Source organism: Octopus bimaculoides, chromosome 7, assembly GCF_046866305.1.
Source record: "Octopus bimaculoides isolate indiv1 chromosome 7, ASM4686630v1, whole genome shotgun sequence".
NCBI classification, from domain to species: Eukaryota; Metazoa; Mollusca; class Cephalopoda; order Octopoda; family Octopodidae; genus Octopus; species Octopus bimaculoides.
Genome location: NC_142934.1, coordinates 91,235,987 through 91,259,619, shown reverse-complemented (window position 1 = coordinate 91,259,619; position 23,633 = coordinate 91,235,987). Strand labels below are relative to the sequence as shown.

The window sequence follows — 23,633 nt, the reverse complement described above, 5'->3', positions numbered from 1 at the left end:
ATATATATATTGATAAAGTTTGTGACAGGGTTTGTAACTCTATAAAAATATTCTGTCTTTTCAGCCATGAGAGCAAAGTAATTTCAATATGTTAGTCATATAGAAATGAGAAGAAATTTGAATATAACATTGGTATTTTTAAAATTTGTATTAGAAGAGAGAGGGTGGTAGAGCGAGTAAAGTGCTGAACTGAATGCTTTATTGAGTCAAATAAGATGTCGAATAAAACTTGTCTATATGTAGTCAATAATACAAAAAAAGGAGCAGAAATACACTGAAGTTAATCAACTCTATATTCACTTTCAAAGTAAGTACTGTCTCATGTCCTAAAACTGAGAGGGCCAGTTATCTGGTTGGTACGGTGCATAAGTGATTGAGATCTCATTACTCCAGAACAGGTTGCCTGTGCTTCACAGAGTTATTCATTTACAGCTAAGTCGACTGAAGCAATATGAAATGAAGTATTTTGCTCAAGAACACAATGCATCTCTGAGAGTCTGGAAACCAAAACCATGATTTTGTGATTGTGAGTGCAACACCCTAGCCACAGGCCAAGCTAAGTCACCTCACTCTCAAAACAAAAATATAAAATTAGGAATCTTTCTATTTAACTTTATTTTAAACAAATTTTCTGAAAATTAATTTTAATTGTATGTAAAGTTCATTAGATTAACATTTTCTTTTCAAATGATTAATAAAAAATATTTTAATTACCTATCTTTATATATGCTTTTGTTTCATTTGTTTACAGATTTTAAATCTTTTCTCACTGCCAAAAAGCCTAGACGGTCAAACAGATTAGAGATGAAAAAAATAGAAAATACAGTGAAGCATAGACATTTAGGTTATTTTGACATATTGCCTTTGGAACTGAAGTTTCATCTTTTAACATATCTTTCAGGTAAACAAAATTGTTCATTTTTCTGTAATATTTAGTTAGATGAAAATAATACAGGTTTTTCCTTTCAACTGGTTTGATTAAGTTAAGATCTACTGGGCAACATTCCAGTTATATTAGTTTATAGTTATATTATGGTAACATAATTATGAAACAGGAAGGTAGAGAATTTCTATGAAATAATTGATATAGTAACATCAGTTCTCTCCCTAACATTCTGATTTGCCTTTATACACACACAAACATACATATGCACACTTGTGCTTATACACGTACATGCACCCACGTGCACGCTCATGGTTATGTGCATACATACACACATTGGCACACATGCACACGCACATGCACACACACACACACACACACACACACACATACATGGCCACCCTGTTGATGTTTAAACTTGAAGACTAAGCTAGAAAAGGGTTCTTTCTCCAGTAGTTACAAATTCACAATTAATGGAGAAATGCACACACACACACACACACACACACACACACACACACACACACACACACACACACACACACACACAAACTGAGAAGAATAGGTTTCAATATCTATTTATCCAAAGCTCTTTCCCCCATTTTTACTTTCAGCTTCTTGTTCATGTTTTTCTCATCTAAAAGACCTATCTTTTGATAGGTATTTTCAAAATTAAGGACAATAATTGTCACAAATTTTGATTTTTTGGAGATATTTTATACACATATATCCACATGTAACATTATACATGTACAAATAATATACATATATCTCTCTTCCTCTCTCTCTCTCTTTCTCACACTTTCTCTCATTTCAAATGGCATTTGTTTTCCTGATTTGATAATTCTATACTAATTCCATATTTTAGTCGATGACTTAAGTATATTAACAATTACATCGAAAGCCATGCGAAATCTCATTGATGGATTCAAGACTACCAGACCATCTGGCAGACATTTACTTCCAAATCCATTCCACCATGAAATTCTAACTCAATCAGAGAAAGACGAATATTATTACAGATTTAAACAGTTAGGTGAGTAACTTTTTAAAATTAGCTTGAACATGTAAGGTATATTTTGGTAAATATATGCGTCCGGTCATAGAGTGACTGATGGTTTCACATCCATAAAGAGCTTAGCCCCATAGACGACTTGTCAGACTCTACAGCTAAAAGCCATATAGTTCTTCAAACCTCAGAGGTAGAAATCTGTTATGGTCAGTTAGTAAGTAGACAATGAATAAACAATCCAGGTCAGTGAGGATGGGTTATCTCCCTTAGACCAGTCCATGTGGGTCAAAAGGGAAACTGGGAACTCTGTCCTTATGTTGCTTTTAGCTTGTAAGGACCTTTTGGATCTAATCGATGAATGGGGCATCCCATGCTTGCAGCAGGAAGCATTTGAAATGGATGCAGAAACTATAAACTTCTTGCCAGGAATTCAATAATCTTGGTTCCAGGGAGTCTTGGAGGATCCTTGCTTGCTCAGCTATGCAAAGCTTGCAGCATCTGCTCCCTGTTAATACAGGATTCTGGCCGCTCTATGATCCTCCACTTGATATCATATGGGGTACCTTCATCTTTGAGGCACCAAATCCTGAAAGAGGACCTCTGGTTGTACAGGTGCTACTTGAAGGCAGTTCTGACTGACTTTATATATTTCCAGACTTGCGTATTGGTTGTGTTCACATTTCTGGTGCATCTTCAGTGGGCTCTGGGCCTGAAAAGGTTGTTGTTGCCATTGTTGTTACTGGAGCTGCTATCAGTGTTGTTGTTATGATTTTATGATTTTTACTTTGTATTTTATTATACTTCTTTTTAGTGTATTTACTTATTAATTTTTTCTATATGTGACTGTGGATTTTCATGGATGAGTTCATGAACTTTGGTTCCTTTCTCTAAATTATATATTTATATATTATATACTGTGAAACTTAATTTAATTTTAATTCTTGATAAATTGAATTTAATTGAGTTTTTACCTGTAAATTTGGACTTTTATCCTTAATATTATTATTATTATTATTATTATTATTATTATATATATATATATATCATCATCATCATTATCATCATCATCATTTAACATCTTTGTTCCATGATAGCATGGGTGGGACGGTACCACAAGAGCTGGCCATGCCGAAGCCGCACCAGACAGGATTTTAACAGCTGGATGCCCTTCCTAACACTAACCACTCAGCAGTGAACTTGCTGTAAGGAGTGAAAAATCCAATATTTCTTCAAGAAAAGGTAGAAAGGAGAAAATGAAATGAGTAACAGCAGAATTTTACATCCTCTGAGTTGCAGCCAGATTTTTTTTTTTTAAACTTAGAGGATGTGAAAAACGATTACCTCTCATTTATTACTCTCCTTTCAACATTCCCTTGGAGAATGACAGTGCTCAAGTATATAAATGAAACAAGTAAAAGATATACAAGGTATAAACCTAATGAAGTTGAATTATTTTAGAATTCTATTATCCCACGGCATTGCTGCCTAAAGAAAATTAATCTTCTTTTAGAAGGTATAATCACTGTTTCATGTAATAAAAAAAAAATCGATAGACATTTTTATGTATATTTATTCATAAAAGTATATCTGACTTTTTTTTTTTATCAATGCTACATAAGAAAATTCAAAGCTAATTTTTAATTGCAGGTTTACTTATGAAGCGGTCGACTTGCCTGTATGCCACAAAAGATAGATTGAAGTTTGTGAATGACTTCCTTATGCGGGTATCTTTACAAATATCTTTATTTTGATAGTTAAATTTTTTAATTCATTACATTCTTTATCATTTTAATTATTATGTTTCTGTTTTGTGATTTTGTTCTCAGAAACTTTTGTGTTTATGATCTGGTACTTGTTGAATATGTTTGAAGAGTTTAAGAAAGAGTTCTGAACTTGAAATATGGTTTACAGTATAATGCCTTAAGTGTCAACAAATATCAGTGTGATAGCTAGTGATAAACAGCATGAAATCTCAGTACCAGCTGGCATGTGGTCTTACTCAGAATATAGGAATACAATCAGTATGAACTTTATGATGTGTACTTGGCATAAACAATGGACTAAGAGAGAACCAAGACTTCAAATAGGATTGATAGACTAAATCATATAGCTGTTAGAAAACTCCTTGAAAATAAATCCATTAACTACCTAGACAACTCATTAGACATAAGGAATAACTTCCATGACCATGGTTGGGGCAGATATAGAAAGATATGGAATAAACTCAACAAGCAGAGGTCTTTGATGGCCACAAAAGTTTTCTCTCTTTGTGTGAAGGGCAGATTGTATGATTGCAGCATGATAGTGAGATATGAGCACAGTATGCAGGAGGCCTGCAAAGGGTGGTAAGAAATGAGACAAGCCTGATCTACTGGATGCATATGATTAAAATGCATGAAAAGCAAGTGGACATTAAAGGCATCCACTTAGCAATATTCTTAGTAGTCAATTTAAGTGGAAATGGTAGAATTTTAACATTCTCATTTCTATTCTCAACTTACTCTTATTCAAACAGCATCATCTCCTTTTTAGATAAACTTCCTCTATGAGACTAACAACCCAACCACATATCACTTTTTCAAACCTTACATCATTTACAACTGTTTTTCTGAATTTGATGTTGACTTTCTGCTTGTGAAAAACTTGTAAAGTCATAGATACATTCATTCATTCGTTCAGTTCTCATTGTGCCTTGTGGCACTTGAGGTGACAGCAAGATCATTCCACCTTCTAACATTGAAAGCAACCTTGACAGCTTGTTCCATTGCTAACCCTCTATGTTTAAAATCTTTTGTTGTTGTTCTCTGCTATGTTTTCTTTCGTTGGCTATGTTTTCTTTTACCATGTGGAACCCATTGCAAGCTAATCCTGACAATTGAGTTCAGTTTATAGTGACAAACTCGACCCAGCCATTTCCATCTCCTTGCTTCATACTTAGCGTTCTCCTCTATGGATCCAAGTGTTGGAAAACAACCAAAAGTATTGAAAAGAAATTGATGGTGTTTCAAAATAAAAGTTTACAAAAAATTTTGAAGATCTACTGGCCAAATATGATCCCAAATGGCCAACTACACACCAAAGTCATAGATACAGTCTGGCCATATATTCAAAATTGAAGCCTTCATTTCACCCCGTAACTCAGCTATGTTATCCATAGCATCCATTATGTTGAACTTTATCCAGAGGTCTAAACTGTATATTTTTTCTTCCTGTCAATTGATCTCATAAGTTGGTCATTGAAAGAAAGCACCATGAATTTTTAGCAGCAAATGGAGAGTACCAGAGAGTTGTAAACTTTAAATGAATAGCAGTGGGACATGCAGGCCCTGCTTGGTGGAGAAAAGAATTATGCTAAACAACTCTCTTCACTTGGATACTTACCTAAGCTGTAAAAACAAGATTTCCGATCTTGCCCACATGGAAGGAAATATGTTTCTGTCAAGTTTACATCTGCTGCATCTCCTGTCTTTGATGCCCTCTCAAGAGATTTGTGTTAGAAAGGGTATCCAGCTGTAGAAACCATGACAAAGCAGATATTGGAGCTTGGTGCAGCCTTCTCATTCTTTGGCTTCTACGAAATCATGCAGCATGGAAAACAAATGTTAAATAGTGGTGGCAGTGCTGGTGGTGCTGGTACTGGTGATGATGATAATGATGATGATTAGGAGGAGGAGGGGAGAGGGATTGAATAAGAAATAGTTTTCTCTGTTCTTGATGGTATCTTGATTCCACATTTTAATACAAGTTTATTATTTGTCTCTTGTATAAACGAGTATGTACATGCATGTGTGTGTGTGTGTGCATTGTGTGTGTGTATGTGTGTGTATTTGCATGCATATTGTTAAATATTCTGTAAAAATATTTTCTATTATATCATCTTTGGAAAATTTTATAGATTATCTGTACGAATACCAAGAACTGTGAGAATCCTTTGAATTGTATTGCTTTGATATGCTTTGGAAAGTTTCTTCACACCGTGGTTGCTGGATGGGATGATTCTGAATGTCAAAGAGCATTTGATTCTATATGTTTGCATACTGGTGCTTTAAGAAATGTTAGCACAATCCTGAATTCTAAACCAGGTAATTTGTATCTCATATTAACATCAGGTAATCATTCCTACTAATACTCTATTTATAGGTTTTAAATACTGGATCTTCTTTTGAAGGCCACATCCCTCAGTACTATCCCCACTACCAGTTAAGGCCCTGTCGGTGCTGGTTCCACATAAAAGGCTCTGGTGTTAGAGCCATGTAAAGCGTACTGGTGCTGGTGCCACATAAAAAGTACTCATTACACTCTGTAAAGTGGTTGGCGTTAGGAATGGCATTCAGCTGTAGCAACCATGCCAAAACAGACCATGGAACCTGATGCAGCTCCCAGCCTTGCTAGCTCCTGTCAAGCCATCCAACCCATGCCAGCATGTAAAACAGCCATTAAATGACGATAATGATGATAATATTCCATTTAAATATAAATATATAACTTCCCTCAAACAAATCTAAATAGAGGAATTCATATTTGAAATCAGCTTTCATAAATAAGCTTCATTCTTCACTGCCCCCGCTCTCTATTTCTCGCTCCCCTCAACCTATATTACTTGCATCATTTATGAGGAGGTGCTGAAAAGTTCCTGGCTTTAAGGGTATCACCTAAAGGCCTGGTTGGAGGCTCAACCTTCCAAGTTCTTTTACAGTACTTAGAAAAACTGAAGGACCACTACAAATAAGTGTGTGAATCTGAGAGGGGAATATGTTGTATAATATCATAATTAATTCATCCTCCTGTATTTTCTTTTACCCAAAGCCAGGGACTTTTCAGCCACACCTCGTAAAAGCTGTCAATATACATACAAACATGTATTTAGCATCATCATCATCATATTTACAACATCCACTTTTCCATGCTGGTATGGATCAAATAGAATTCATTGACTCAGGTATTCTATGGCCTGGCACCCTTCTTGTCATCAGCCCTTGTCCTTACCCTCACCAAGCAAGGCTGGCCAAACATATTTTCATGGAAGATTGGAAACAAGGGGCATTACTTGCATGATGGTGATGCTCGTTTACAATTATCATGCAATGTCAAAGCACTCAGTCCAATCTGTTAGGAAGGGTATCCAGTCATAAAAACCCTGCCAAAACATTCAGTGAAGCCTGGTGCAATATTCTGCCTAGCCAGCCCCTAAAAAACTGTCCAACCCATGCCAGCATGGAAAACGGACATTAAATGATGGAGTTGTGACCTCTCAATGTGGAGAAGTAGCTGCTCAACTAGGTAAGATTCTTTCATTTCCAAACAATGCACCTAGTCAAATAGAGATCTTTCAAAGGAATCCCATTTTTGCTGCTTGTTTCCATAATCATATTCTTTTGGCCATTGCCCAACATGATGATAGTCATGAAAACTGAATTGAAGATAGCAAGTTTGGCTTTTTTACCAACTTCTCTTCTGAGTGTTGAATGCTGGATCATTTGAAGCAGTAATGCACCAACACTTGCAAGTCTAGCATTCATTTCAGCCTCCTGCCTCCCAGCAATCATGAACACAACCCTAAGATATTTGATTATTTGATTATTTCTATTTTATTAACTTGCAAAAACTCATATTTCACACATTATAGTTTCTACCAGTTGTGATTGTTTTATTCCAAAAATGTTGACTGATTTCACAAGCTTTTACTCTTCAATAAATAAATAAATAAAAGTTGTCTCCATTGCAGAACTGCATATTTAAGTGATTCTTTTTTTTTCTTACTAGGTTTGCATAGTAAAATGGAATGTGATGCACGTTTGTTTTTCCGGCGAGTTTTCCTAGATCACTGTGAATTTGTTACGACCAGATCCTTTTGGTTATCTTGTATCTTTAAATCATGGCCTATGGTGCACCAAGCAAAGTTATTGTATTTACTATATGGACCAGCATCACAAAGTATGCATGTATTTACTTTATATATTTGTATTTTGCATTTGGGAATGCATGTGTACACACACACACATACATACACACACACAGACAGATGCATACACACACAAGAATGTACACACCATGCATACATGCTCCACACAGACACACACACTCCTAACACATCTACAGATATATATTTTTGTAGATGAAATATCAGATTAGAAATCAGGAATGTAAATATATAAAATTAAAGAATGAGGAAATTACTGTGGGCAATTATTTCTCCAGCATTTTTGTGACCTTTAAGATCTGTTCTTCAGTAAACATTCAATGTCTGCCTGCATTTAAAATTATGATACTTCAGGTGAAACATTTATGAATAGGCATGGCTGTGTGGTTTAGAAGCTTGCTTCCTAACCATGTGATCTTCAGTTCAATCCTGCAGTGTGGCACCATGAGCAAGTGTCTTCTACTATAGCCCTGCTATAGTAAATGGTTCTGTGAACTGATATCAATTTTAGTTGGAATGCATTATATAACTGGTATTTTTCTTAACATTCACTTTTGAACAGTGAAATGGGTACGATATTTATTTTCATCTAAGGACTTATACCAGTGCAGGAGCTGTACCACCATTATCACCACCACCACCACCATTAGCACTGTCACCATCACCACTACTGTCAACCTCATCATCATTACACTTGTTGATACTGTTATCAATGTCTTTGTTGCATAATTTATTTATCAGTATGAAATTTTGAAAGGTATGTAAATTTGTTTTATCTACAGATGAAATTCTATGGTTTGAAATGTGTGATAACACATCAGAAAATTGCGAAGAGTCAGTGCAAAATCTTGGTAACATGGCCAATGCTATTCATTGTCTGTATCACTATAATGAGAAATGGACCAATGACAATGCTGTCAGTGTAGTTGATGAACTTACAAGTGAGTATTTATTGAACTGGGACAGATCTAAACTTCATTCTAGTAATGTGCACTCTATCTTATATTTTCATTTCTTAGTATTCATTTCATTTGTATAACACCAGGAAGCAAATGCTTTCTGTATCATATAGAATATTCCTTTCTTTTATAGTTTAATCAGTAATGAAGGACAAGTCCCATCAGTTTTTTCTGAGCCTCAATAATTGATTGAAAAAAGGTAATGATAGTTGCTTCTAGTAGGACCCTATCAGAAACAACCATTATTACTCTTTCCAGATGATTTCTCAAGCATGAACAACAGAGGTGATGGCTATCAGTCAACTATTTTGTTCTTAGTCTAACTCTTGTTCTCCTGCCAGTTGACTCAGCTTAAAGAATCTGTCTTGCAATTCTTCCCAGTGACATTCTAATCACATATCAGTAGTACCAGAGCTGTAACTTCTCAAGGAGGAAAAGTAATGGCTCAACCCGGATAGACTCTCTGATCTCCAAGCTACACATCCTCTTGAATAACATTGCTCATTGCTGCAGAGATCATTTGAAGGAACTCCATTTGGGCTATTTGTTATTTGTGATCACACTCATTCACTCATTATCTAACATTTATGACCATAGGTGAAGATAGGCCCAGAAACCAAATTCAAAGTAGTCAGTTGGGTTTTTTTACCAACTGTTCCTCTTCTGAGGATCGAGTGCTGGAGCTGGTGCATTACTGTACCAGCATTTGCAATTCTTAAGACTATTCTGATTCCTTAAATGAGATAGAATGGTCATGAACTTCATTATAATGGCAAACTGCTCCTCCATCTCTCTCTCTCTCTGTAGACACACACACACACACACACACACACACACACACATGCACACAGCCAAAACTTTGTGAGTGGATTTAGCTGACAGAAACTGGAAGAAACCCATCATATTATAAATGTGTGTGTGTTTGTGTCTCCTTGTCTTGATATTGTGTGAGTGTTGGAAGTGTCACTGCCATACATATGATTCATTTCCAGCATTCTGTGTAAATACATCAGTTCTTGACTTGGAAACAAGTGAAGGTTAGCAATAGAAAATCTGCCTTAGTGAGCTTTGTCCAATTCATGGAAAGTGAACATTAAAACAGCAATGATGAAGTTGACGACAACGGCAGTGGCAATGATGACGATGATGACAGTGACGGTGATGACAACAACAACAAGGGTAATAATGATGATGATGATATAAACAAAAATGATGGTTTTATTTTAGGTTTTCCTGATCAGTGGTTAAGCGAGAACATTGCCAACTTGATGTTGCTTTGTGGCGACGGTATAGCATCGAGAATGTTAATAAGTAAAGCTATTAATGGACGAATTCCTGAACTTTCAGAACTGATGTCTTCTTTTTGTACAGTAAGTTTCTTTTTCTTATATACCAAGATTTTGTATTTTTCTTTATTTCTGTACAGTTTCTCCTGTCTCATTTTGTTATTTTTTTCCAATTCTTCTTTGTTTAATAAATTAGAAACTAACTCTCCTTTAATGTAATTCTCTTCTTTATCAAATTTCAGCTTTCTGCTGGTTTGAAAATAAACTACTTATTATCATGAAGCTTATTATAAATTACCAAAACATTGCCAGCCCTTCATCTCACCACTTGTCACATCCTCACTAGATATCCCATACTGCACATTGCCTTTTACGCTAACCATCTCTCTGAAGAAATGATATAGGTGCAGGAGTGGCTGTGTGGTAAGTAGCTTGCTTACCAACCACATGGTTCCGGGTTCATTCCCACTGCGTGGCACCTTAGGCAATTGTTTTCTACTATAGCCTCGGGCCGACCAAAGCCATGTGAGTGGATTTGGTAGACGGAAACTGAAATAAGCCTGTTGTATATATATATATATATATATATATATATGTATATATATATATATATATATATATATATATATATATATATGTATGTATGTGTATATGTTTGTGTGTCTGTGTTTGTCCCCCCCCCCCAACATCGCGTGACAACCGATGGTGGTGTGTTTACGTCCACATAACTTAGCAGTTCAGCAAAAAAGACCAATAGAATATGTACTAGGCTTCCAAAGAATAAGTCCTGGGGTTGATTTACTCGACTAAAGGCGGTGCTCCAGCATGGCCACAGTCAAATGACTGAAACAATTAAAAGAGAGTAAAAGAGTATATAAGTAACTCATACTTTACACTTTTTGCATTTTCAGTTTCTCTGATAGGATGAAATAGAAAGTGTAAGAGCGAGAGGGAGGCAGGATAGAAGGCATTTATCTTCTGGCAGACACGAGTATCATCTAGTTGGTCCACAGTACCATTGCCCAACAATATTTTCTGCCATGTAATGAGATGTCAGTGTGTATGAGCTGGTGCAATTATTCAACAAGATAGCTTCTTGTTGATCTGGGGCTAAACAACAACATTCAATTATATTTTGGAACAATGATGGAAGGCTTCTGTACAGTTACAAAATCTGCCAGAAGTTGTAGAGTAGCTTGAGCATGGTGAAGGCCCTTATACAAGGTGCCACGCAGTGGGGCTGAACCAAAAATCACGTGGTTTCCCAGCAAACTTCTTAACTACAAAGCCACTTCTTTTTGAGTTGTTCCTCCTAGTTTGTGCGTGTGTGTGTGCATGCATGCGCATATGTGTGCATGTGTATATATATAAATACACACACACATGCACACACACACACACACACACACACACACACACACGCACACACACACACACACACACACACACAGATAAATAAATAAACTAGGAGGAAACCAGCCAGAGAGCAGTGTTTCTTTATATATGATTTATGAAGATAAATGATATAGTTATATAATTCAAGACAAGGTTTCTATCTTAAAATTAATGAAATGAAGATAAGCAGATATTTTATTATAGAAAGAGACAAATAATAAAGGGTCCTTAGTTCTTTTATTATTTTCCTGTAATACAGATGGAGAAAACAACTTTCAATATTTTGGTATTAATAATTCTGAAAAATCCAAAATTTAACAAGTCTTAAAAATTTTGAATAGTTAAATTTTCATTTTAAAATCAGAATTACTTCTCATTAAAATATGAAATAAAATCATTTTCCAAGTGTTTGATGTTCAGGAGGTTTTATAACATTTCCATTTTTAGAGTGAAAAAATAAAATGTTAAAGTTTTTCATTATTTACATCATGAAGCAAACAAAATGCCAAACTTGGTTATGGTTCTTTGCATTTTGAGATCAAATTATTCTTACACAGTTTTGAAATCAATGGAAGACAGTATCACTCAAGTATTATAGTTAAGTTAATTGACTATAATTCTCACCCTGCATAAATTTGTGGCCTTGTGTCTATGTTAGAAGTCATTATTTCCATCATGAATATATTCATTACAAACTATAGCCATCTATGTATCATATTTAATGTATATACACTGTTGATAGGCCAGTTACGGTGGTATTTGCCCTGATGTCGGACAAACAGGCTTGATAAAACTATTCTTCGGAGTTGCAAGGGACATAATTCTTGATGTTTTGCAGATATATTTACTAGTGATTTCCCTTACATCAAAGATCATCGAAAGTATTTTCGAGCAAAAGATTTCGAAGCAGGTCTTTCTGTTTTATGAGATATTAGAATTATTTTTCTTTCCTCGCTACAGAACAAGTTGTTTATGAGAATGATAATATAAAAAGAAAAGTTTAAAATGTTTTGATTATATGGTAATTGTTCGTCAGTACTAATTTAATAGAAATATATTTCTATGATATTTCCCTTCACTATCATCATCGTTTAACGTCTGCTTTCCATGCTAGCATGGGTTGGACGATTTGACTGAGGACTGGCGAACCAGATGGCTACACCAGGCTCCAATCTGATTTGGCAGTGTTTCTACAGCTGGATGCCCTTCCTAACGCCAACCACTCCGAGAGTGTAGTGGGTGCTTTTTACGTGCCACTGGCACGAGGGCCAGTCTGGTGGTACTGGCAATGGCCACACTCAAATGGTATATTTTACGTGCCACCTACACAGGAGCCAGTCCAGCGGCACTAGGAACGACTTCGCTCGAATGTCTTTTCACGTGCCACCGGCACAAGTGCCAGTAAGGCGACGCTGGTAACGATCATGTTCAAATGGTGCTATTTACATGCCACTGACACGGAAGCCAGACAGCTGCTCTGGCAATATATATATATATATATATATAGTTCAAAAACACAATAACAAAAAAACAAAAAAACAACAAAGTGAGGACGTGATATGGATAGTATTATTGGACGCTCAGGAAAGGAAAGAGAGAGTGTATGACGTTTCGGGCGTAGCCCTTCGTCGGAAAGATGGAAAGTTCGGAGAATGGAAGAACGGAGAAAGAGGAAAATGGTACCGATGCCCACGAGGTTACATGATGAAAAGACCGGAAGAGGAGGTGGTGGGGGAAAAGTTCTTTCTAAGATGGGAGAGTGAAAAAGGGAGATGAATATCGGTGCGCGTGCGTAAGTCTGCGAGTGTGTGTGTGATAACAGAACGTGTGTGTGCGTATGTAGGTGTGTGTGTGTGTGTGTGTGCATGGTTTGGTGGTTTATCTGTTAGTGTGTTTGTGTGTGTGTGTGTATGTGTGTATGACGTAGTGGAAGAAATTAGTAGCAGGACTGGTTAGTGGACGCTGTAGACAGTGTAGGTAGAAGGTCAACAGGTGGTTGTTTGGGTGTGTGTGTGTTCGTGTTTGTGTGGGGTTGTCGGTGTTAGGTACGTGTACGTGTGTGTGTGTATTTTGTATGTGCGCGTGTGTGTATGTGTATGTTTTCTGTGCGTGCGTGTGTGTTTGTGTGTATGTGTATGTTGTGTGTATGTGCGTTGCTGTGTACGTGTGTGTGCGTGCGTTTGCTATTGTATATGCGTGTGTTGTTTATGCCCATGTGTGTATGATTGTATGCGTGTCTGTGTGAGTGTGTAGTGTTGGTGAGAAGTGTGTGTGTATGTGGGTGTGTGCGTGTGTGTGTATATGTGTGGATGTGCGTGTGTGTGTGGGATTGTGAGTGTTAGGTACGGGTGTGTGTGTGTGTGTATGTATGTCTGTATGTGTTTCCGTGTGCGCGTGTGTGTATATTTTTTGTGCGTGCGTGTATGTGTATATTGTGTATGTTTTCGTGCGTGCGTATGTGTTATGTATATGAGTGAGTATTGTGTATGTGAGAGGTGTGTGTGTATATGTGTATGTGTGCCTGTGTGTATATGTGTATGTGTGTCGTGTATGTGTGTATGTGTGTGTGTGTGTGGTTTTATGTATGTGAGGGGTGTGTATGTGTATGTTTATGTGTGTGCGTGCGTATGTGTGCCAGGTATGTGTGTTATTTTGTGTGTGCACTCCTGTGTGTATGTGTGTGCATGTGTATGCGGCTGTGTATGTAGGCGTGCGCGTATATATGGGTGTGTGTGTGTATATATGTGCGTTCGGCTATGTGTGTGTGAGGGCGCGTATGTATGTTTGTCATGTATGTGGGCGGTATATATGTAAGGTGTGTGGGTATTTGTGCGTGTAGGTAGTGGTGAGATAAAAAGTAGAAAAAAGTAAGTCTAATAACAAGAGAATAATGGATATAATGTAAGGGGGACGAGGGGGGGGTTTAAAAAAAAAAAAAAAAAAAATTATGTAAAGTGTTGCAGGGACGTAAAGGGGAGAGTCATAAGGAAGAGAAGGCTGTGTTGAGTCCGAAGGGGAAAGAAGAATTGAGGTTGAAAATGTAGCGTTGCTCCAAGTGGAGTCGCGAGGGAGTGGACCCATGGTGCAGGGCGAGGCCAAAAACGGAGATGTTAGAGGGAGAGTGGTTGGGCAGTTGGAAGTGACGGCCGACAGGGGAGTCCGAACCTAGCCGAACGTCCCTTAGGTGTTCGGTGAAACGGTCGGCCAGCCGGCGGCCCGTCTGCCCCACGTAGAGTTGGTTGCATAGGGTACATTTGATGCAGTAAATAAGGTTGGAGGAGGTGCAGGTGAAACTGTGTGGAATGTGAAGTGTTTGTAGGTTCGATCCGGTGACAGAGGTAGTGTTGGTGATGAAGGGGCAGGTGTGACAGCGGGATCTGGAGCACGGGAAGGAGCCGGGTGGGGGTGGGGAGGAAGAGGAGAAGGTACTGCGGACCAGTAGATCGCGTAGGTTGCGGGCGCGTTTGAAAGCGGATAGGGGTGGATTGGGGAAAATGGGGTGGGTAGTGGGATCGAGCTGGAGGCGACGGAAGGCCCGTAGGATCCTCCGACGAAGGGGTAGGGTGGCGGGGTGGAAACGGAGTGGGAAGGGGGTACGGTTAGGGGATTGGTGTGGGGGAGGAGAGAGGGCGGTGGTGCGGTCGATTCGACGAGCGCGGGCGAGGGCGGATTGGACAAGGTGGGAGGGGTATCCTCGATGCATGAACAGGCGAGCAAGATACTGGGACTGGGTCTCGAAATCCTGGTCCAGGCTGCACAAACGTCGGAGGCGGAGGAACTGGGAGTAGGGGATGGCTCGTTTGGTGTGGAATGGATGGGAGGAGGAGAAGTTGAGGTAGAGGTGGGAGTCAGTGGGTTTGAAGAAGGCGGAGGTAGTGAGAGAGTTAGAGGGGGGGTTGATGGAAAGAGAGATGTCAAGGAAGTTGACAGAGGTGTCAGAGATGGTGGAAGTAAAGTCAAGAGCGGGGTGGAAGTTGGAGAGGAAGGAGATGAAAAGGCAGAGCTGTTCGCGGGAGAGGGAGGTGGCTCCTATACAGTCATCTATGTAGCGACCGTATAGTTCCGGGGTCGGACCGGAGAATTGGGAGAATACTTGGGCCTCAATGTAACCAACAAAGAGGTTGGCGTAATTGGGCCCCATTCTCGTCCCCATCGCGACCCCAGATTCCTGTTGGTAGGTATCTCCGGCGAACGTGAAGCAGTTGAGGGTGAGGACGAGTTCTGCCAGACGAAGCAGGGTAGGGGTGCTAGGTGTGGGGTCAGGGCGGCGGTCAAGGAAGTATTGGAGGGCTGAGAGACCATCGTTGTGTGGAATCACCGTGTATAGGGATTTGATGTCCAGGGTGAAGATGAGGTGTGAGGGGCCGGGAGGGAAGGAAAAGGAATTGAAGAGGCGAAGGGCGTGGTTGGTGTCGTGTATGTGGGATGGGAGGGCAGCAACTAACGGGGATAGGATATGGTCGAGGTATTTTGAAATGAGTTCGGTGGGGCAATTGCAAGCAGAGACAATGGGGCGGCCAGGGTTGTTAGGTTTGTGGATCTTGGGAAGGAAGTAGATGGAGGAGGTGCGAGGTGTGCGGACGATGAGGTTGGTGGCGGTAGCGGGGAGAGCAGAGGAGGAGATGAGGTCATGGATTGTGGAGGACACAAGCCGTTGGTAGGAGGGGGTGGGGTCGGAGGGGAGGAGGCGGTAGAAGAGGGGATTGTGAAGCTGGCTGAGCGCTTCCCTCCTGTAAAGGTCCGTGCGCCACACCACCACTGCTCCACCTTTGTCCGCCGGCTTGATGACGATGTCGTCACGGCGGCGGAGGGCGACCGATTCGGCCCGGGTGAGATTGGCCCGGAGGGGTCTTTTTTTAAAGTCGAAACGCTCAACATATATATATATATAATATGTATGTATATATATTTACACACACACACATTCATATATATATTTGTGTATGTGTATGTTCTTTTACTTATTTCAATCATTTTACTGCAGCCATACTAGAGCACCGCCTGTAGTCAAACAAATCGACCCCAGAACTTATTCTATTGGTTACTTTCATCGAACCGTTAAGTTACGGGGGATGTAAACACACCAGCATCAGTTGTCAAGAGATGGTGGGGGACAAACACACACACACACACACACACACACACACATATATATATACAAGTGACCACGCTTGTATGGTGCCTTTTACGTGCCACCAACTTTGGAGCTGTCTAGTGGGACTGGCATCGACCACGCTCATAAAAAAGTACCATTCAAGCGTGGTCGATGTCAGTGTCACCTGAGTGGCTCCTGTGCTGGTGGCATGTAAAAAGCACCATTCGAGCGTGGTCAATACCAGTACCACCTGACTGGCCCCCGTGTCGGTGGCACGTAAAAAGCACCCACTACACACTCAGAGTGGTTGGCATTACGAAGGGCATTCAGCTGTAGAAACCTTACCAGATCAGATTGGAGCCTGGTGCAGCCCCCTGGCTTTCCAGTCGTCAGTCAAACCGTCCAACCCATGCCAGCATGGAAAATGGACGTTAAACGATGATGATGCATGTGTGTGTGTGTGTGCGTGTTCCCACTGTTTGACAAACAGTGTTGGTTTGGCAATAGAGAACAATAGAATAATGACTGATCTTGTTTTAGAAGAATAATTCCTTGTTTTGGATGTAAATAAAACTGCCAGTGTGTAATGTTTGTTTTCCTTTCTGTCTTCTGTAGGTTTGTGTTAAAAATAATTTTAATATCAACTATGTTGTATCATCATTATGGAGAATATTAGAAGTCATGAATCAACCAAAAGATAGAATTATGTTGCTAAATACAATGATGGACATGTATCAAAGACTAATAATGGATCTACATTTATACAATGATCCAGGTAATATTTCTTTATTCATTGCTCCTGAGCACTGTATCTAATAAGCTCATCATCATCACTGCAATCAGAGCCACCACCACCACCATTATCATCATCATCATCATCATCAGACAAAATGCTTAGAGGTATTTCTACCAACTCATAACGTTCTGAGTTCAAATTCCACCAGAGTCAACTTTGCCTTTCATTCTTTTGTATTTGATAGAATAAGTACAAGTTGGGCATTAAGCCCAATGCAGTACTCTCCTTTCATAAAACTGTTAGCCTTGTGCCAAAATCCTCATCACCGCCATCGTCATGAAGGTGTTGAGCTGACTGAATCATTAGCACACCGGACAAAATGCTTAGCAGCATTTCATCCGTCTCTATGTTCTGAGTTCAAATTCTTCCAAGGTCAACTTTGCCTTTCGTCCTTTTGGGTTTGATTAAATGTGTACCAGTTGAGCACTGAAGTCAATGTAATTGACTAGACCCCTCCCCCAAAATGTTCAGGCTTTGTACATATAGTAAAAAGAATTATTATTATTATTATTATTATTATTATAAGGCCAGCTCGATGGGCCTTAACCTCTGGGAAGGTTTTAAGTATAAATTGATTTCGAAAAAATGTTCAGGTAAATGGCAGGAGGAATAACATTTGGGCGTGAGTGAACGGTGGGAGGAATTATTTTTAAGCTTCCAAGGGAAATAACCCATTCATTTTCAGTATGCTTATTTCTTAGTATTTGAACTAATTTAGTTATTTTCTCAATTTATCTAATACTACGCCTAAACAAGTAAATAGTATTCTCCTAAACAATAGATCCATTTATTTCAGTTAGTGACTTATTCACGAATATACCAACACTAACGCCGCTGAGGGTAATAAAAGCATTTTTTTCACAGTTAATTACTTTGAATTGTTATTATCTCATATCTGATTAGCCTGTTATTACATAACATGTTTCACGATTTTAGTATACATACCTTATTAGTATTTCCTCCTAAAATCTATATACTCTGGGAGCATATTAAAGCCCTTTTCGGGGCTACTTTATTTGAATTCTTACTATAGGGTAATTAATTTCATGTTATTACATAACTGACTTTACAATTTGGGTATTCATAACTTATTGGGAATTCCTAAAAACAAGATCCTTTGTAAGACAGTTTGGTATTCTCAATAAATACACAAAAAACATTTTAAGGGCTACATACTTTGTATTGTTGTTACTGGATTAGCGAAACGATTATGAGAATGGAACCAAGGGATAAGGATAAGCCCGCTTTCCTAGGAATGACTAGGTATGTCACCTACTATCTCTCTCTCTCTCTCTCTCTATATATATATATATATATATATATGCTTATTATAGCCTCAGGCCAACCAAAACCTTGTGAGTGGATTTCGTTCTCTCTCTCTCTCTCTCTTTCTCTCTCTCTCTCTCTCTATCTTTCTCTCTCTCTCTCTCTCTCTTTTTCTCTCTCTCTCTTTCTCTCTCTCTCTCTCTCTCTCTCTCTCTCTCTCTCTCTCTCTATATATATATATATATATATATATATATATATATATATATATATATATATATGCTTATTATAGCCTCAGGCCAACCAAAACCTTGTGAGTGGATTTCGCACTCGGAAACTGTAAGAAGACTGTTGTATATATGTGTATGTGTGTGTGTGTGTGTCTTGTGTTTGTACCCCTACCATTACTTGACAACTGATGTTGCTGTGTTTACATTCCCATAACTTAGCAGTTTGGTAAAAGACACTGACAGAATGAGTACTAGGCTTACAAAGAATAAATCCTGTGGTTGATTTCTTCAACCAACAGCGGTGCTCCAGTATGGCCACAGTCACATGACTGAAACAAGTAAAAAAAAAAAAAAATCTATGCCATTTTAATCCCAAGCAAGGCTGGGTATCTCTGCTAGTTATTATTATTATTATTATCAAAAGGCAAGCTGACAAATCATTAGCACATTGGGCGAAATGCTTTGTGGCATTTCTTCTGGCTCTTTACACTCTGACTTCAAATCCCACTCAGGTTGACTATGTCTTTCATCCTTTTGAGGTTGATGAGATAAAATACCAGTCAAGCACTGGGCTTGATGTATTCAAAATTGTTGGGTTTTCTGCCAAATTTAGAAAACAACATTTTAATATCACACAAACAGAAAACAAGTTAGTTTTGCATTTAGGGGCCAATGTTCTACTAAGTTAATGAGTCATTTGTAGTGATTTTAGAATATAAACTTGCACCACAACTTGAGAAAAAGCTAAACTAATCAGGTACTTTACAAGTCTCCAGCTGTATTACTTTCCAGCCTCACATATATCAAAATATTTATTTCATTCTAAAGATTAACCATCTCTATATTACGTTTGAGTTAGTGTTGTGTCTAATACATAATGTAGAAATTCTTCATCTCAGAAAATTAGAATTGTTTATCCAATCGGTACAGAATCAGTATAAAACATAAATGGAGCTTTATAAGCCTTAAAAATTCACTCTGGTACCACCTACAGGCATAGTGCTGTGGATAAAGGCACTGAAATGCAGTGCAGTCACCTATACGTTGAGTTCAATCCCAGGCAAGGAACTAAGGTGAATCACAAGACACTTGAAGAAGGCTGGTGGGGTACATAGCCAAAATATAATGAAAACAACAACCAAGATGTTGACACCATTCCAGCTAATACATATCAAAAATTCCTCATCTCAGAAATACAGAATTGACTAACCATCTTCATAAACTGGAACTATATCAACAATGAGCACTAAAACTAGAATTTTAGTAAATAATGATTTTGCTGCATCTCAGGAGGGCCATTATGCCAATAATAAACAAACACAATGGTTCCATTTCACTTCTATGTTATTTATTTAGTCAATTGGTTAACCCTTCAATCTATTACCTAAACTGTTGTTTGAGTAATTGTTTGAGCAATCAGTCAGCAAGGTTTGTCAAGGTCTGTTTGTTGCATTTTGTGACCTCATCAGTGACAATTGATTAGTTAATTAAACAACTGATTAGTTAAACAGTTAACCAATTGAAAAATAAAAATAAAGAAACACAGCAAAATATGTTTCATGACAACAGTTCATATCAACAGTCTTGCAAATCAAGTACAAGAATTAAATACTCTTTTGTACTCTAGGCACAAGGCCTGAAATCTTTGGGGAGTGGGGCCAGTCAATTATATCGACCCCAGTACACAACTGGTACTTAATTTATCGACCCTGAAAGGATGAAAGGCAAAGTTGACCTCAGCAGAATTTGAACTCAGAACGCAAAGACAGACGAAATACCACTAGGCATTTCACCTGGAATGCTAACATTTCTGCCAGCTGGACACCTTCACAAAAATTAAATACTATTTATAATATCGTACATAATTTGCCTCCAAACTATTATATATGGCAAGAGAGAAGAGGGGGGAGAGAAGGAGGGCAAGAGAGAGGAGGGAAGAGGGACAGAGGACAAGAGAGAGTAATAGAAGAGTGGATGTATCTGTAAGTATAATTAAAGAAGAAAATTGTGGCAACTGTTGAGGCTAGCCAGATAGACATATGGTGAAAACCAATTATGAGAGTATTGTAGTGAAAGTGTGTCAGATACATTAATAATCAATAACAGGAGAAAAATTACAGAAGTAAATCCGTTAAATAAGGAATTTCAATGAAAGAAAGACTAGAGTAGTTTGAGTCAGTTAAATGACCAATGAAGAGGATTATGATTTCAAAAAAAAAAAAGCTAAAAATTGATAAGCTTTATAATAATATTGTAGAAGTGCTAAAGGCTGAATAAGGACTTGCAATAGGATTAACTGAATTTTCTATATAAGTCATTTACCTCTGATGACTAATGGATTAGCATTATGAACAACTATATTATAAATGGTGCATATTAAATCAGAAGCCCTATAAGAATAATAAGTCTGATAAATCAGATCACAGATGAGTAAATCTGAAGTAAAAAAATAATCCATTTTCTCAATAAAGTGTTTGTTTTTACCCTGTTGTTAGGGAAGTAACTAAATTGAAATATTGAATCAGAAACATATTTTGATTGGTGTCAAATTAGTGATGGTATTTGTTTAGATATAAGCAGATAAGTCTTTTAAGTTCAAATTCTACTGAAATCTACTTCTTCGCTTTTCATCCTTCTATATGTGTACAGTTTGATGTATAACTACCACTGGTGATCTTAGAGCTCCTCTCTCACTTTCTCTTCTTTATTATCTTTTTTTTTTGCTCCCAATCTATTTTCCTTTGAATATACTTATAAAAAGTCTTGCCATCTGTCCAACTACAAGCATTCTTTTTGTATCTGTATAATGTAGTAAAATGTTCCCCCCAAAAATTGTTATGGTTCTGCATCCAAAAGCACTATGAATACCCACTACAGATGATGCAAATGATATAAAATGTGTCTAGTGTTTATCATACTTTGTCCTATATGCGTGCACACGCATGCATACACACACACACACACACACACACACACACATTAAATCAAAATATATGGTATTATAGATCCATTTTGGCCAATCTTACTAATTTGTTTTGCACAGGGTATTAGATAACGGCATAGTTAAGTAATTCCATATTCTTGTTAGAGCTGGTAGGTATGGAAAAAAATATGATAATTGCTCTCCATTTCTGGCAGTGAAAAAGTATATCCAATTTGTGAGTTCTGTGAAAAAAGACAAACCAAACTGAGCAAGGGTTATCTCAAGTGTGATATCACTTGGCTTCAAAAGGCCTCAGAGATGTAATTCTACAAAAGTTTTCTTAAAATGTGTGTAGGGGTATTACATGCAGAGGGTTTTGGGGGGTTGGGGTTGCTAGGTAAATGTTCAAACATGTAAGCCCATGTTCGTTTATGTATTCTTCGTCTATACTTTTTGCTTGGTTCTTAGAATATAGGGGCAAAAGTAGAAAACTGGGGATAATAGTCATGATGGGCCCATAGATTCAATAAAATATACTCTCCTTTATGTGATCAAGGGTTAAAAACCTCCCTTCTGCAGTTTAAGTAGATGTTTGGTTGTTGTGCTGAGAATTTTTTCAACATGGTTCTTTTTTCAGCTAAACATAATCAACATTTTATGCTGCTTATAGAATAAACTTGGCACTTCTCTAAGATTTTCTACTTTATGCTGTACTCTGCAGTACTTTCCATTGATAACCATACATGGCTGGCTGGCCAGGTCTGTGGCATTCGTTTTGCCTTTTTTCACAGCATCCATAAACCAGATGTGCCTTTTTCACCTCCAGTAATAAAGAGTAGTTGCTGTATTTTTATCTTTACCTGCCAGCCTTGGCCACCACACAGTATTACTTAACCCTGCTCTTATCTAACATCTCATTTAATATCAAAACCAATTGGTAAAATTGACTATAGAGGTTATATGACACCATGCACTTTGTTTTATATATATAAATATTTTTTTATTATATGAATATATATATGACTTTATTTATATGAATGTACTTTATTATAATTTTTCAGAAGTTGATCCACAGAATGAAATATACTATGCTGTGAGTGCAATCACTGAACTAACTAAAACATTACTGACGATAACCTTCAAAAGACTTCTTCCTGAATGAGCTACCCAATATATAAATATAAATATATACAACCATATATATATATATATATATATATATATATATATATATATATATATATATACACATACACAGACCCACATCCATGAATGATACACACATCTTTCTTCATACCATTTCAGAGTTTCTGCTTTTAAATTGCTCTAGCTGTTTAGACTGTGATATTTTCTTATTTATTTTTAATGTGCATGTCTTTCATTCATTAGTGGCTTTGTTAATTGCTTCTAAATTTTCTGAGTAAATTAAAGTTAATAATAAAAATATTTTTGGAAATGTTGCAGCAATCTTAAGTAAGAGCTGCAATAGCAATCTTTTACTATTGTCAACACAAAATTTATAATCTAATACAATTGTTTTATTTGTGATATTATTTATTAAAATTCTCTACATCAGTAAAAAATTTATAACTGAAGATATTGTTGTTTGAGTTTTGTACTTAATTTTGTTATTAATTCCATTAATATTATCTTGTTTTAAGTTATTATAAAACATTTTCTTTAAATCACTGACAGTGAAGCTATATTTTCTTATGATACTCTATCTTTACATAGCTTATTTAACACAACACAAGTTCCTTTAATATAAATGTCTTAAGGAATTCTAAGAAAATTTATTTCAAGCCATGTAGTCATGTAGATATATTCCCTTTGTATATAAAACAATTATAATAAACTTTGAGCCTATA

The 23,633-nt window shown here is 37.5% G+C and overlaps 1 protein-coding gene across 3 annotated transcripts in view; it reads left to right on the top strand.

Annotated features, from left to right (window-relative positions):
• Window positions 1–23,360, top strand: part of LOC106872796 (F-box only protein 47) — a 34,372-nt gene extending 11,012 nt beyond the window's left edge. The window contains exons 3-12 of one of the 3 annotated variants that reach the window (XM_089355654.1): window positions 752–901; window positions 1,752–1,919; window positions 3,543–3,619; window positions 5,791–5,977; window positions 7,659–7,829; window positions 8,598–8,756; window positions 10,002–10,144; window positions 17,166–17,325; window positions 18,143–18,186; window positions 22,827–23,360. In XM_089355654.1, coding sequence (XP_089211780.1) covers window positions 752–901; window positions 1,752–1,919; window positions 3,543–3,619; window positions 5,791–5,977; window positions 7,659–7,829; window positions 8,598–8,756; window positions 10,002–10,144; window positions 17,166–17,325; window positions 18,143–18,186; window positions 22,827–22,862 — 1,295 coding nt within the window. In that variant the 3' untranslated portion in view covers window positions 22,863–23,360. The remainder of the gene's footprint in view (window positions 1–751; window positions 902–1,751; window positions 1,920–3,542; window positions 3,620–5,790; window positions 5,978–7,658; window positions 7,830–8,597; window positions 8,757–10,001; window positions 10,145–17,165; window positions 17,326–18,142; window positions 18,187–22,826) is intronic. The other 2 variants (XM_089355653.1, XM_089355655.1) reach the window with 2 other exon arrangements.
• The last annotated feature ends 273 nt before the right edge of the window (window positions 23,361–23,633 follow it).